Source organism: Micromys minutus (genome assembly GCF_963924665.1).
Source record: "Micromys minutus genome assembly, chromosome: 10".
Lineage (NCBI taxonomy): Eukaryota > Metazoa > Chordata > Mammalia > Rodentia > Muridae > Micromys > Micromys minutus.
This window is the reverse complement of record NC_137979.1, coordinates 15,926,845-15,941,924: the sequence shown is the minus strand read 5'-3', so window position 1 is coordinate 15,941,924 and position 15,080 is coordinate 15,926,845. Positions and strand designations below refer to the sequence as shown.

Below are 15,080 nucleotides of genomic sequence, written 5' to 3'. Positions count from 1 at the left end.
GAGAGAGAGAGAGGGAGAGAGGGAGGGAGGGAGGGAGGGAGGGAGGGAGGGAGGGAGGGAGGGAGAGAGAGAGAGAGACAGAGACAGAGACAGAGACAGAGACAGAGGGAGGGAGGGAGGGAGAGAGAGGGAGGGAGGGAGGGAGGGAGAGAGAGAGAGAGAGAGAGAGGGAGGGAGGGAGGGAGGGAGGGAGGGAAGGAGGGAGGGAGAGAGAGAGAGAGAGAGAGCCATTGAAGACAGAAGCATCCTTCACGTCTGTGTGCAGTAAGCCACACTGTATTTGTCTGTTCTTGTCTGAAATGGATGGACCACCAGGAGCACAGCGTCATTCCTATGAGTTACAAAGGAAGCTGGGAGAGCATGGCTGGCCCTCCCTTCACCTGACCTCTATAGTCTTTGACCCAAATAGTCTTAGACTCACCAAATGACTTGTATTTCTGCTCACAATATTGTGCCTGTGCACGTTTTTAAAGATTTATCTCATTTGTGTGTGTGTGTGTGTGTGTGTGTGTGTGTGTGTGTGTGTCCACAGAGGCTAAAAGAATGCATTGGATCCCCTAGGGCTGGAATTACAGGTAGCTCTGAGCTGCCTCCTGATGTGGGTTCTGGGACTCAAACTCGGATCCTTTCTAAGACATTGCACACTCTTGACTACTGAGCTATCCTCCCCAGCCTCCTCTCTCCTCTCTCTCCTCTCTCTCTCAAGACAGGATCAGTTAACAAGCCCAGATTGACCTGGAATTCATTATGGAGCTGATGCTGGCCTCAGGCTGTGGGGTCCTGAGTGTTTACTTCCCTCTTTCCTTCATAGTAGCCCTAAGTACCCAAGCAGCACCTCTACTTAGGTGCATGCAAATGCCAGTGTGGGAAGGGGATAACCCTAAGTGCATGTTAGAATCCAAGGTCATGGAAGCCCCATCCTGTCTGCACAGGAGGATCATTAAAGAGTCCTGTCCTGGAGCTGTGCCCAGACAGGGCCTGGTTCATTCAGTCTGTCTGGGTGTAGTCCAGGCATTTAGTCCTCGTTAAACCACCCTCAGTGGTTCTAATGTGCACCCAGACGTAAGCCTAGCCAGCAATGAGACACCATGACTTTCCTGTAAATACTCCCACAAGTTCAAAGCCGTCTGTGCCCCTGTAAGCCTGCAGAGAACTGCTTTAAGATCTAGCTCTTTTAGGGCTCAATGTTCCTGGACGTTCTTGGGCATTTCTAGGCCCTATGATAGGGTGACAAGCCTCCCTCACTCTGGTTTCACCGGACACGTGGGTCCTTTCTGCTCTCTGTCACTTCTGTTTCTGTTCTGTGGTTTTCAGACAGCGTCTCCCAGGCCATCCTTGGGGACTTTTGCATGCAGGATCTATGTATGAGTGACATCTCAGCCTGGAACTGAGCTGTGTCTTTAGCTTCCCAAGTACTTATTCTCGCCTGTGTACCACGTTTCTGTGCTTTCAGAGAGGTGTACTTTCTCACCTAGGGTGACAAAGAGGAGAGGAGGGGCAGAGCCAGTGGTACTGGAGGTCAGGGGCTGTTGAGCTCCTTGGTGATTTACCAAACATCATAAATTGCAGCCAACAATGGGAATATGTGAACCAAAGAGGCTTTTGTTTGTTTGTTTGTTTCGAAATCTGGCTCCTATTTGAGCAATTACAATCAGCAGTGATCTGATTGGGACTTAACTATCTACCATTAAGATTATAATCTTTGAGCTAGAGGTATTTAACCTGTGAGCACACACAGGTGTCTAAAGGCTCTGTGCACTATTCGACTTGCTCAGACACAGGAATGGCTGAAAAGGAGACATCCCGATGCGCAGAAAGGGATGCACCAGAAGTCTCAGGCTCTGTGACCTGTGCTTCACCCTCTCTGCTTTAGATTCAGCTTCTTCATCAGTAAATTGGGGATTACATACCTACCTCAAAGGCCTGTGGCGAGGGATTAAATCAGATAATGCATGTGAAAGTTCCTTTGTGAGCCTCCAAAGCACAGTATAATTATTAGCTGTGACTATCCATTTGAGAAACTGGCTTTCGCAATGAACAGCTCAATTACCCCATGGGATGTGCTTCTGTGGGGGCCAATCTGGGGCTGCAGTGACCTCTCAGATGCCTGGGATGGGCCAGCAGCCTTCTCAAGAGGGAAGGTCTTGCCCTTGGCTGCAAGCTTATCCTTTTTTCTCTGACCCCCACTGTTGAGGCAGAGAAGTTATGGAAGATGTGTGTGTGTGTGTGTGTGTGTGTGTGTGTGTGTGTGTGTGTGTGTGTGTGTATGTGCGGTGCATGGGAAGTCAAACTTGGTTTTGGAACTTGCTGGTGGGATTGGGGTGAGGGAAATGAACAGCTCTAAGTAGAAAGAAGGGACATATCTGTAAGTACCTGGAAAGTTCAATGCCAGGAGCTCTTTATATTCTTAGATAGTGCTCTGTTCCCTGTTTGAGTTCATTGCTAGACCAAATTTGAGTCAGTCCTCTGAGCCTTCACCTACCTGTTACTGTGTATGTTGGAGATTGATGCCTGATCTTTCAGATCTCTGAGCCTGATATAGATTTGAAGTCTGAAGTCTACAGAGTGGGTTTTGGAGGCTTTTAGTGGTGGAGAACACCAAAACACATTCCTGACTACCTACTGTCTGCCTTCAGTTTACTGGAGAAAGCTGCCTCAGAGTCTCACAGTCTCCGTCTCAGAAGTAGGTCCCCTGGCTCCATTATTTTAAGAACGACCAAAGCCCTGTAGCTTGAGGAGTGTCTGTGAGATATGTCTGGAGACAGGGGTTTCCCCAGTCAGTGCTCCATAATGCTCTAGCAGAATACCAAATGTTTGGGCACAGTTAAGTGCCCATAACTTGGGGACTGTGTAGCATATCCACTGTTCCTTTTTATTAGTCTTGTGTGGCTTCCTATTCACAAATGACTGCTGAGACATTTTTGTTCAGTTCTCACCAGACCCTCCTTAGGGATGCTGAGGTTCAAAGGAGGCGGTGGAGCCAGGCACACTGAGAGCACGTCCGCGTGTTTATTGCCCTTTGTGGGAAAGAGCTGGTCGAGTGACCAGCACTCTGTGTGCATCGGATACTCTTGCTCTGTCTTGCCAAGATCTTGGCAGAAGGTGCTGGGTACCATTTTCCAGGTGCCAGGGAAGTACTGGTCTAGGTACCAAGGTCAGCTTCCCAGTCTCCTAAAACCTTCTAAGAGCAGATGCCATCCTTGCTGTCAGTGTTCAGGAAAATGTCACACGGCTGGGCAGGTCACCCGCCCAGGGTTACACACACTTTAGTACACACTGGTCTCTTCAAAGTCTATGTCAAGTCAAAGTGAATCACTGAAGTCAGACATCCTCTTCTCTACACCCATTCCCAGTGACTGTGGCCACGGTGGGGGCAGGGGATGGGGGTCTGATTGTCTCTCAGGATGTCCATATTGCTTTTATTTTGAGTCTAGATTTCTTATAAGCTGCCCAGTTGCAGACAGCTCAGCACAGAGAAGGAGCCCAGCCCCTGTCTGAGCTGACCCGTTTTTTAGAGACATGCTAAGTAAGTTGAGAACTGGAACTCCTTAATCCTTGATTACCTTAGCCTCGTGGCACTGCTGTTACTCTAAACTGAGTGGACAAAGTGGGTTAATCTGGCTTTAGCACCCAGCGGGGCTGTGAGGAGCTTCCTCTAAGCCAGGCTAAGTGAGCTTGTGTGGAACTCCCAGCAGGCTTGTCCTGGAAGGAGCTGCTGCTCTCCAGAAAACCAAAATTTCTGTCTTGTGTAATAAAGTTCATGTTGTCACTTCAAAAAAAATGTGCTCTGATTACTGCTTCGGGCAACACGATGGCTTGAAATTAGACATTTAGAAATGTTTTACCGGGAAGGAAATATTTACCAAAGCAGCAGCAGCAAGAAGAAGATGTGAAAATTGTCTCTCTTTTCATTTCAGCTTTGTGCTCCGGCCAAAACTCAGAATCCTACCCCATAGCTCGTGGGTGACTTTAGATTTGTGACCAGATATAGTTCCTACTTATTTAATGCTTAACTTTAATAGTTAATCCTTTTATATGGTGGAAGTGTCAAGAATCATGTACATGGGATGGTAACGAGGCTAAAGGGATGTTTATCAGGCATGTGCCGGCCATGATGTGTGTAACATGGGTGCTCTGAGTATATTGACTACTGTTTACATCTCATGAAACTCCTGTGAGGTAGCTACCACTCTCCCCATTTTCAGATGATGAGAAGACATCCCCCCACCCCAAATCAAGATAACAAGCCACAGGGCCTGAAGGAGCTGAGCCTAGGCTCGAACTCCAGATTCATACCCTTCAGGCGTTGAGCTAAAGCATTGCGGCTGTGGAATCCTCCTTAGGTTCTCTCAGCAACTAAGCAGGTAGATGGGATCGTTCCGGCTTTGCACGTTCGGGTGCCAACGCTCAGAGATGTTCAGTAACTCATCCTCTGGCCACACAGCTGTGAAACAACAGAGAGGGATTCCCAGTCCAATTCACGAGTACTGCAAAATGCTGGGGGAACACATGGCTTCCGCCTTCACCTGGACACCATAGGAGGATGCATCATTCAGATCCCCTCTGCCCTTCAGTTTGTCACCTGCAGAGATGTTACCCAACCTTAACTCATAGGCATGTCTGCATGTCATATTCATGTTCTTGTCTGCCACCCCCACCCTCAGCACCACCCCCACCCTCAACCCCACCCCCACCCTCAACACCACCACCCCCCTCAGCACCACCCCACCCTCAGCACCACCCCCACCCTCAACCCCACCCCCACCCTCAGCACCACCCCCCCCTCAGCACCACCCCCCCCTCAGCACCACCCCCACCCTCAGCACCACCCCCACCTCTGATATCTTGAAATGATTTTGCCCTAATGGAGGAATCCAGGATGCTTCTGGAAGCTTCTAACACCTACAGTGCTTGAGAGTTTCGTTTGGTATATTTCTGTTTGTGCCGATTTCGTGGAGCTTTTGGACAATGCCCGCTTGGCTGCTTTTTTTGAACATGTTTTTTTCAAGTCACATTTCTGGTGCCCAAGACCATCCGGGCTTGGTGGGCATGTGAAGAAAGGGCAGCCTGAGCTCCTGGTGCCAGTTTTGAGGGAAGACCCAACAGGGCTGTGTGTGACCATGTGAAAACCGAATATTTTGAGTTAACCTAGGGAGAGGTAACACCTATAGCAGCAACTTAAGAGAAATTGGCCTTGTTCTGCTCAAGGGGAAGGAGCTTCCGCCTGGGGCTATTTGGCCTTCAAGTAGAGATGAGGGGAGTGTAGACTCTTAAAGCATTCTAACTCTAAAACTCATTGCATTTTTTTTTTTTGTTTCAAAAAAGCCAACCTCAGTAATAAGGGAGTACTGCAGTTAGATGTGATATTGAGCCCAGAAGCCCCACTTTCTGACCCTAGATTGTTTCTTTGCCTCCTGCAGGGACCTGATGCCCAGAACCCTTGAGGGACAGATCACCATGGAGAAGACACCCAGCTACTTTGTGACCCGGGAAGCACCCGCGCGCATCTCGGCCATGTCCAAGGACACCAAGCTCATCGTGGTGGTGCGAGACCCGGTGACCAGGGCCATCTCGGACTACACGCAGACGCTGTCCAAGCGGCCGGACATCCCCAGCTTCGAGAGCCTGACGTTCCGCAACCGCAGCGCGGGCCTCATCGACACGTCCTGGAGCGCCATCCAGATCGGTCTGTACGCCAAGCACCTGGAGCCCTGGCTGCGCCACTTCCCGCTCAGCCAGATGCTCTTCGTGAGCGGGGAGCGGCTGGTCAGCGACCCGGCCGGGGAGCTGCGCCGCGTGCAGGACTTCTTGGGCCTCAAGCGCATCATCACCGACAAGCACTTCTACTTCAACCAGACCAAGGGCTTCCCATGCCTCAAGAAGGCGGAGGGCAGCGGCAAGCCGCACTGCCTGGGCAAGACTAAGGGCCGCGCGCACCCCACCATCGCGCGGGAGGTGCTGCGGCAGCTGCGTGACTTTTACCGGCCCTTCAACCGCAAGTTCTACCAGATGACCGGCCGCGACTTCGGCTGGGACTGAGTCTCCCCTCGCAGCGTATCTATTGAGAGAGAGAGTATATGTATGTAAAATGTACAGAAATCTATTTTATAATAATTTATTTTTAATTCACGAGCAATTAATTCACTAAGCTGCCTAGCCACGATCTGCAGAGAGTTCGAATCACGGTCTGTTAACATTCCAAAGTGTTTAACTCCGATATTTTGTTCTGTCCCTCACAATCGATGGTGCTTCCGTGTTCTCCTCCCCTCCCCTACTGTATTTAAGAAGAAGAAAAGCACAACTTGAGATTTTTTTGTTACGGGTATTCAGCCTTCAATCACCTTGGGTCTTCCACCCGCTATCTCCTTGGGTCTTGGCTGCCTCTGCCGGTTGTGGTACTTTCTTGCCCGGATGCCTCCTGGAAGTACTGAGCTGTCTCAGCATGCTGTCCTCTGAAGGTGGAATTCACTCAAGCAGTTCATTACCCTCAGTGATGTAGCACCAAGGTGCATTTCTCCCGCTTCCCTTACAGGGATGTCCTTATGACCCCCCACTGGCCTTCTGCGCCACCCTCTGATCATTATCCAGCTTGGAGTGTATGCAAACACCCAATCCCTTTCCCAAGTCCCATTAGTGAGAGGCTGCTTCAAAAAAAAAAAAAAAGTGACGTCCCCCTTGCACACTCCTTTCTTCAGTCAGACCAAAGAGTCTCCCAGGATTCCACACATAGCCACTGGCACAAACCTAGGAAGCTGGATGTTGAGACCCATGGGGGTCAAATGTAACCCTTGATATGCAGCACTTAGAGAGATCTTGCTATGAGTAGATACACTTGGTGTTGGACAGGAAGCTCATGGCCTCAGTAGAGAGATATGTCAAGCCACCCAGCAGAGGAAGGGGGATGGCCAGCATTGCAGCCAAATGCCTCTGAATTCTTAGCCCATCCCAGAGATTATGACATGGTCTGTAGGCAGTGTTCGCAGCAGGGTTTGAAGGATGGTCCCTTTGGGCCCAGGCTGGGAAAGCTGGCTGCGTGCTGCTTGTAGGTACTCAAGTCTGACAAGCTTTCTCTGAGGTAGTGGAGTCTCAGTGGGAAGTCACCAGCTTCCCTGGCTAATATGCAGATGATGCTCCCTGTACCTCTGCCTTTGGGAGGACATCCGAGGGTCCTTCGGCTAGTTAGTGGCAGTTGGCTAACCGTAGTGACATGACATCATGATGTATTCAGCTAATCCTCACCTTCCTCAGCCACGATGCTTCTACGCCACACGGATGGCTAGCTGAGTTAGACTTTCATCAAGAATGCGTAGATGGTTAGAACGACCGCATTGTGATTTTTGCAGAGGATTTTTTGGGGACACTTTATAGGCTAACTTGACGGGATGAGCAGAGACACATGGGAAGAGAGGACACATCATCTTTAGAAACTAGTGAGAGGTGTCTCTAGGGATATTCTGATAACCTAATTTGTGGGCTTCTACAACTTATAGCCCAGCTAGAGTTAGCTTATTTTGGCCAACAAAAATGGTCCCTGGGCTACTTTCATCCCTTAGATGTTACATCTGTTTCTTTCTTTCTTTTTTTCTTCTTCTGCAGAGCTGGGGGGTAGAATCCTGGGCCTATTGCACAGGCAAACACTGAGCCACATTCCCCCAGCCCATTTCACGGTCGCTTGCTCATTTTCTTCTGTCTGAACGTAATAGCGTACTTCACCTGCATGTAGGCCAACCCCCGCCGTGCCAGCATCATCTCCTGGCTGGCAGGTGTGTGGAGACACCTGCATGCAAGGTGCTCACCAGCCAGTACTTTTCTGTGCTGAAGGCTGTTTGACATCAGAGCGAGGGCACCTCCCCCCACACCAGCAGAATCTTGCTCACAGGCAGAGTCAGTTGTCAAAGGTCTTCACTAAAGCTTTCTGGCTGCTCCCCGGGTCTGATGTGGCTCATGAAGAAGAGAAAAGAGTTCAGAGAATGGTAGGAGGGAAGATGTGTGAGCCTTCCTGCCCTCTTCCCAATGGACACTTTATTTATTTTGTTTTAATTAAGCTGTTTGTTCTTTGCTTGTGCAAATAGGGCCATCCTGAGGTAGACGGAAGTCATTTAGTCACGAACACTGAAGTGAGTCAAGGTTCTGTTCTGGGTCAAATTTTTGGATCTAAGCGGATGTCAGTGATGAGTGCTGATGGAACAGGGTGAGATGTTCAGTGTTAGTCAAATAAATCAAACAACATGCGTACCTCTTCCTCGGGCCCCAATTGCTTGTAGTCCCTGGCCGATCAGAATGCCACTTCTCCCCAAGATGGCGCTTCATCATGTGGGAGTCGATGCGGCCTCTTCTCGGAGGACTTAGGCAACATGGAGGATTAAGCCTTAGGTCTGTCTCTCTCTGTCCTGGCCATCTGCAAGGCCCCTGAGTGTCACTTCTGAGCTGCTAGGAGACAGACACCATTTTATGTCTTGGCAGTTTGACCTGCCCAGTGTTAGAAGTTGTTTTTTTTTTTTTGTTTTGTTTTTTTTTGTTTGTTTGTTTGTTTATAGTAAAGCTCTGGCACATTCCTGGTGTACTTTATTTCTAAACAGTCACATTTCTTTCCTTGGTTGAAAACAAACAAACAAAAAGGAAAACACAAAAACTTGGAGTTTTTTTTTTTTTAAGTTTGTTTTCTAAATTCCTATCCTTTTGTTTAGGGGTGTTTGCACTTAGGTGTGTTTGTTTACTCTGTAGCACCTACAAAGGTACTTCAGGTAGAGTGACTATGGAATGAACTCTGTTGGGTGGTGGAGAGTGTTCTGGGGGAGGGGACTCTTTGGGAGTCATTCTGAGTGACAGACACACTTCAGTCTTTGGGAGAAACCCAGTTGTGGATCCTGCCTGGCTGCTCTTCTAAGAACAGTAATGGAGGCTCCAACAAGTCAGTGAGAATCAAAGGTGTTGATGAGGGTGCTGAGGGTCAGTTCTCGTTTCAGTTTTCCATAAAAGTGGTTAATGAATTTTGAAGGTGTGGTTAGTTTTTTATTTCATTTTTATAACATTAATTTATGACTGAGTTTCATTCAGCCCAGTAATCAAAAAAAAAAAAAAAAATGTTGTGCAAATCTAGCAGTATGTCATCTGTAACATGGATGTTAGAATAGCCAATATGTACAAAAAATTAAATCAAGTATTTTGTCCTATGTATAACACAAATTAATTTTACACAGAGAAAGATGTTTCTAGGAAAATGAAATTCTGGTAATTCATACTTTTTCTTTGTATGAACAAATAAAATATATTTTACCAACATGTGGGTATGTTCCTGTTTTGCTATGTATATCAGTTGGAAAAGGCGGTAATATTTTTCAACAACTTGCAATGTGTGGGCGTGTTTATACACTCTCAAAGGCAGGTAGATTACTTTGAGGGGGGGGCTTCTTTGTTGTTTGTGTTTTTCAGACAGGTAGCCCAGGCTGGCTTCAAACTCCTGATTGCTGGGATTACAGGCTCTGCTGATTTGTCAGCCTAATGTGTTATTACATTAAAATAATTCTGTTTAGGGTGTATGTGCGTGTGAGTGCGCATGCACGAGTGAGTGGGTACGAGGGGGGGGAGGGGGGGAAGGAGAGAGAGAGAGACAGCCACAGTATCTGACTCTCTCCTGTCATGCAGTCTTGGTTGAACCAAGGTTATCAGAATTGGTAGCAAGAACCTTTACCCAATGAGCCATCTTGCCAGTCCTGATTGTTCAGGAATTTTTTTAAAAAAGCGTTATTTATTTTTCTGAGTATGGGGTAGCTGTCCTCAGACACACCAGAAGAGGGCATCAGATCTCATTACAGATGGTTGTGAGCCACCATGTGGTTGCTGGGATTGGAACTCAGGACCTCTGGAAGAGTGATTAATGCTCTTAACCACTGAGCCATCTCTCCAGCCCCCTTGTTCAGATTTTTAAAGGCGAAATAACAAAAGCCAATGAATCCACACGTATTGTGAATGGACTTTCTGGTAAATGGCAGTGAAAGTAAGACAGACTGTGGGAGCCATGTGGTCTGGGCAAAGCTTTTACCACCCACCGAGTATCTTGTCCGAAGACTCAGAATCCTACCAGCCAGAGCCAAGGTTAATAGGAGTGGGCAGCCACATATTCTATAATGGTCTGGTGTGAGCATGCACTGTGGCTGGGCACATTGAAAAACTCTCTTCCTCACATCTGCAGCATGTGCACATGTTAAGCGGAGCCTTTATCTGTGAGGTAGGGACAGATTGGACAGGACAATGTAGATCTCCAGGTTTTCCAGAACCACCTTAGATTTCTACCCGATGTAGCATAGCATCTTCATGACGATAGGTTTCCACATTAAAAATTAACAACGACAACTAAAAATTAACAATGACGATGGATTGTTATTGCACTTAATTTTCAAGCAAAAACCTGCTTCATTTTCCCAGATCCAGAAAGCTTGTGCACGCTGCACTGACATTGCACTGGAGCAGCGTTTGTGTGCATGGGGCCTCCTCTCTGTGGCGTGCAAACACAAACTCGTCTCCCAGCTGCTGTGTTGGCTCAGCAAGGATCCGCCTTACATACAATTGCTGTTTAAGCAAAATGACTAATCAAACCAGAACTATCTGTCAAGGTGATTTTCCCATAGGTTTATTGTTCCCAGGAGGAAAAAAAATGAACTGTAGGCAATGTGCATCTTTCTAAGTGGTATTAGTATTGTTTGCAAATGACAGATTCAGGGTTTCCAACTTAGGCGCTAATGCATTTTGACCCAGGGATTGGACTGTCAACATGGCTTCCGGGTAGGGAAGAATTGCAGTTCTCAGAACATGGGCTGTTGCTCTTGCTTCTCTAAGAAGAAAAGTCACAGCGAAACCAGTTTTTCTTCCTTCACAAAACCTAAATAATAAACCCAGTAATGATCACTTGGTAAAATTAGGATTGCTTAATTTCTCCTTCTGTCTTTGATCAAGATATAAAATTGACCGCCATCAAAGTTACAGCTTCCCCAGATGTGATACACTATACTCAAGTCATAAAAGAAAAATCTTAATTTAATAAGCCTTGTTATGTTTGCTTGAGTGTGTGTGTGTGTGTGTGTGTGTGTGTGTGTGTGTGTGTGTGTACGGTTCTTTCCTCCTCTACCACATGGGTCCTAGAGATGGAACTCAACTCATCTGACTTGATTTCTAAAGGCAGATTATAATTTTACCAATACTCACTCAGGTATGACAGAACACTACTACTCCAATCTCAGTACCTGGGGTGCTGGAGTGAAACTCTAGATTTGAAATCAGCATAGACCCTACCAAACAAATGCCTGCTCCCCAAGGATGTAATAAGGCATGTGAAAAATAATATTAATTTCTACATAGACAGTGTGGCAAGAGCCCCGTTAGTCATGGTTGGCTCACCATTCCTTGCACTGTTAGCAAAATGGACACTTTATGGGATCACCTGATACTCGGTGTTATTTAGGGTTGAACCCAGGCATGCATTAAACAGGATCACCCTTCCCCCAATCATCTGAATATTCAGCTTTCCCCTACACTCTGTGAAAACACAGATCTTCACAAAGAGAGAGTAGGGACACAGAGATGAAGGTGAGAACTCTATTTAGGGGAAGGGGTGAGAGAGAAGAGGAGGCAAGCTGCTTAGCCCAGCATTCATGTTTGTGGAGAGCAGTTCACTAGTAATATACTATGAGGTTGACCTGTGTGTCAACATTGTGATTCCTCATCCCAGCCCATCAGTTTGTGGAAGTGGAGTGGGCGGGCAGTTCATGTGCTCATTAATCCGACAGTGCGGGTTAGAACAAAAGTGTTTGATCTTGGGCAATAGATAACCTGGCCTTCATCCTAAAGTTCAAGCAGACCCCAGACTATTTTACATGTCTAAGCTCTATGAGCTGAGAGTCTAAACAGTCTGATGACATATCTCATCTAAAAACCTGACATCCACAATGCTTCAGAAAATGAAACCTTTTCAGCATCAACAGGAAGTCCCAGGAGTGCCCTCGTGACTGGCCATTGTCAAAGCAAGCACAGTGGAAGAGTGGTTTGTGTTCCATACAATTATGTTCAGGCCATGGGACATAAATGAGAGTCTTGTTTAGATCTATGTTTCATTCCCAACAGATTCTGCCATGCAGACACAGATACCCCTAGATCTGAAAAACACCCACAATTTGATGTGTACTTTTAAAACCCAGTCCCACATAGTTCAGATAAAGTTTTCAGTCTGTGTTGAAGGAACATCTTCATGATCCTGGTGGTTCTGTGTGTCAGAAATGTTCTGTTTTGGCCCCTCCTCAGACCTCCTGATTTTATTTTATTTTATTTTATTTTATGTTTGAATAAGCTTTCCACGTGTGTAGTGTGTGTTAACTTTTCTCATGCCTTCCATTAAATGTCTGATGAAAACTGACTTGAGGGAGTGAAATTTTCTTTGAACCAAGGTTTGGGGAGTGTTGTGCCCCGCCCCCCAGCCACCCCCTCTCCCGTGGAGTGGAAGAACTGTAGGGTAAGGAGCTCAGAGGCAGCTCTTACACTACTGTGCCTGCTATCAGGAAGCAGACAGGCAGTGGATTGGATTATAAACCCTTAAAGCCCTCCCTCAGTGACCCATTTCTTCCAGTGAGACTCCACAAAGATTCTTCAACCTTCTAAAACAGTGCCATCAGCACTGGGGACCAAGTAGTAAAACATGAATTCGTTTGGGACTGTTCACTAAAGGGGGGGAACAGTGGATGTAAGTCCGGAACTGCACCAAAGCGGAGCCACACAGTACGGGGCTCTCAGAAGAAACTATTTTTCCTTACTTTGCTGAATCAGACTTCAAGTTGCACATCCAGTGTCTTGTGGATTATCAGTAACGGATCATTATTGTATCCTATCTCTTGCAACTGAACACGTCTTGGTTACTTACTGGCTATTCAAAGTGGCAGCATCCCTGGTCCCCTAGCCATCTTCCAGGGTAATAAGCACACTCCTACCTGCAGTTCCCAGCGTTGGCGTGTCTTTTAACTTTTGCTCATTATCCTTTTGTGCAAAAGATGGCAACATGCATAATGGTACAAAGTCAACTGTGTAGTCATGTCTACAGATTCACTGCTAACCTACAGCTGAGGATATGGGATGCTTTCATTCCTATCCCATACTCTACATTTTGTGATCTGAAAGTAGCTGTAGGGCTTCCGAGGGTTAGGGAATTTTTGAGAAAAGTGACTGGCAAGAATTGAGACTATTCCCTGAAACCTGCTTTTATCCTTTTAAAATATTCCCTTTCTCCACCCCTACAGCTGCCAGCTTCTTCCTTAGTGTCTCCTTTCCTGTGCAGAAGCCATTCATAATTCATCCAAAAGATCTGACATCAGAGCATCTGGGACTCCCCTGATTCTCTTGTGATGTAGTCTCTAAGAGAAGAGAGGGCTGCAGCCTCCCTTGGAGCAAGAAACAGCAAAGCTTTTCTAGATAACCTCTTGCAGGGAGGTCCCAGGGATGCTGGGAAGAACATTTGTGGAAGATGGTTTCACCATCAACTGGAGCAAGAGTAGAACAGAGATCTGTTGCTTCATTCATGGCATAGATTTGCCAGAGGCCTGCTATACTGGGGATGTGCATCCTGCCTCAAGGAATCTACTTTCCACGGTGAGGTAGAAGGACCCACAAATAATGTCACCGAAGTGCCTGTGACTAGGGCTATAATGGGATGTAGCCAAGGATAGGTCATGTTCTCTGGGTAACAATATTGAATAAATACACTTAAGAATGACACAGAAGATTTCAGGGGCTGAGATGTTTTTACTACAGGTCACTGGAAAGAGGAATTGGCTATGTGACCCAGTCTACAAACTTCAGGAACAGGGTTGTGTGGTCAATGCTGCCTTCTCTGGCCCAGGGTTAAAAGTCTGAGAGCTCTTGAAGGAATACCGACACAAGTTTCAGAGGCCAAAGGACCCGGCGTCTGATGTCCAAAGGCAGGAGCCGGGGAAAGTCATCTGGAAGGACAAGTCACACGGTCACCCTCAGCTCACTCTCCTCTTCCACGTAGACTCCCAGCGGAACAGATGATGTGATGCCCACTCACAGTGGGTCAGGCCGTTCCCTTGCATTTGCTGACCCACAAGACAGTCTTCTCTGGAGACACCGGTCTGCTTACCAGCTGTCTAGGCATCTCTCTGGCCAGATAGCACTAACTCCAGGTCACTCAACAGAGATGCAGCGTGAAGCTTTCCCAGAAGAGGAAAGGGGAAGGTTAAGGGGAAAAGCCTGCAGGTCCACCGCAGCCCAGCCATGCTATGGCTCCAAAGCTTTCTCTGTTTATGTGCCTGGCACCATTTACAGTTTTCACTGACTCCCATCAGGATGACTTCTGTACAAGCTCCCAAACCCGTTCACTCCAGTCTGTTTCCACTGAAACTATTTTGTCCTCTGTGTGGTGAGCCATGCCCCTGACCTCCCACGCAAGGCCCCTCTGCCCTCCGATCAATTCTGTACACAGAGATTAGGGAGCTTTAGATCACTAGTTGGACTATGTGCTTCCATGTGAATACCCCTTAGTTAATCTTCTGTTTCATCTCAGACACACTTATAGTCTCACCTACTCAGGATACTGAGGCAGAAGGAACATCTGACCACAGGAGTACTAACCTCTAACCTCAGTACTAAGGAGGCTATGGCAGGGGGAATCACAAGTTTGAGTGCAGCCTGGGCTACACAGTGAACTCAAAGCCAGCCTGTGCTGTATAGGAAGAGTTGTCTCACAAGTAATCAAGATGTCCATCATACTAAATTAGATTGGGAACACCATGTTTAAGGAGGGCCAGTACGAGCATGTAGTCATTCCATTGTGTTTGTAGGCAGATGTGGAAGGTTGATCCTACATGAAGAAGGAAGGGAGGTCATGGGGAATGATTTTGTCTTAATCTAGTTACATCTGCAAAGGCTCAGTGTCCAAACAAGGTCATCGGCACAGGTACTGGGGGTTAGTACTTTAATATGTCTTTGGGAAGGACACCATTCTACCTATAGAAGCCTCAGATTCAGTGTGTTTATTGGAGGATGCTTTAATTTCCTTTCAGTGTGCAGCCCAGAACCTG

At 47.1% G+C, this 15,080-nt stretch overlaps 1 protein-coding gene across 1 annotated transcript in view; it reads left to right on the top strand.

Moving 5' to 3' along the window:
* Positions 1–6,039, top strand: part of HS3ST3B1 (heparan sulfate-glucosamine 3-sulfotransferase 3B1) — a gene marked incomplete at both ends in the record, with an annotated part of 32,343 nt that extends 26,304 nt beyond the window's left edge. Inside the window, one exon of the mRNA XM_080923566.1 lies at positions 5,421–6,039. Coding sequence (XP_080779692.1) covers positions 5,421–6,039 — 619 coding nt within the window. The remainder of the gene's footprint in view (positions 1–5,420) is intronic.
* Between the last annotated feature and the right edge of the window lie 9,041 nt (positions 6,040–15,080).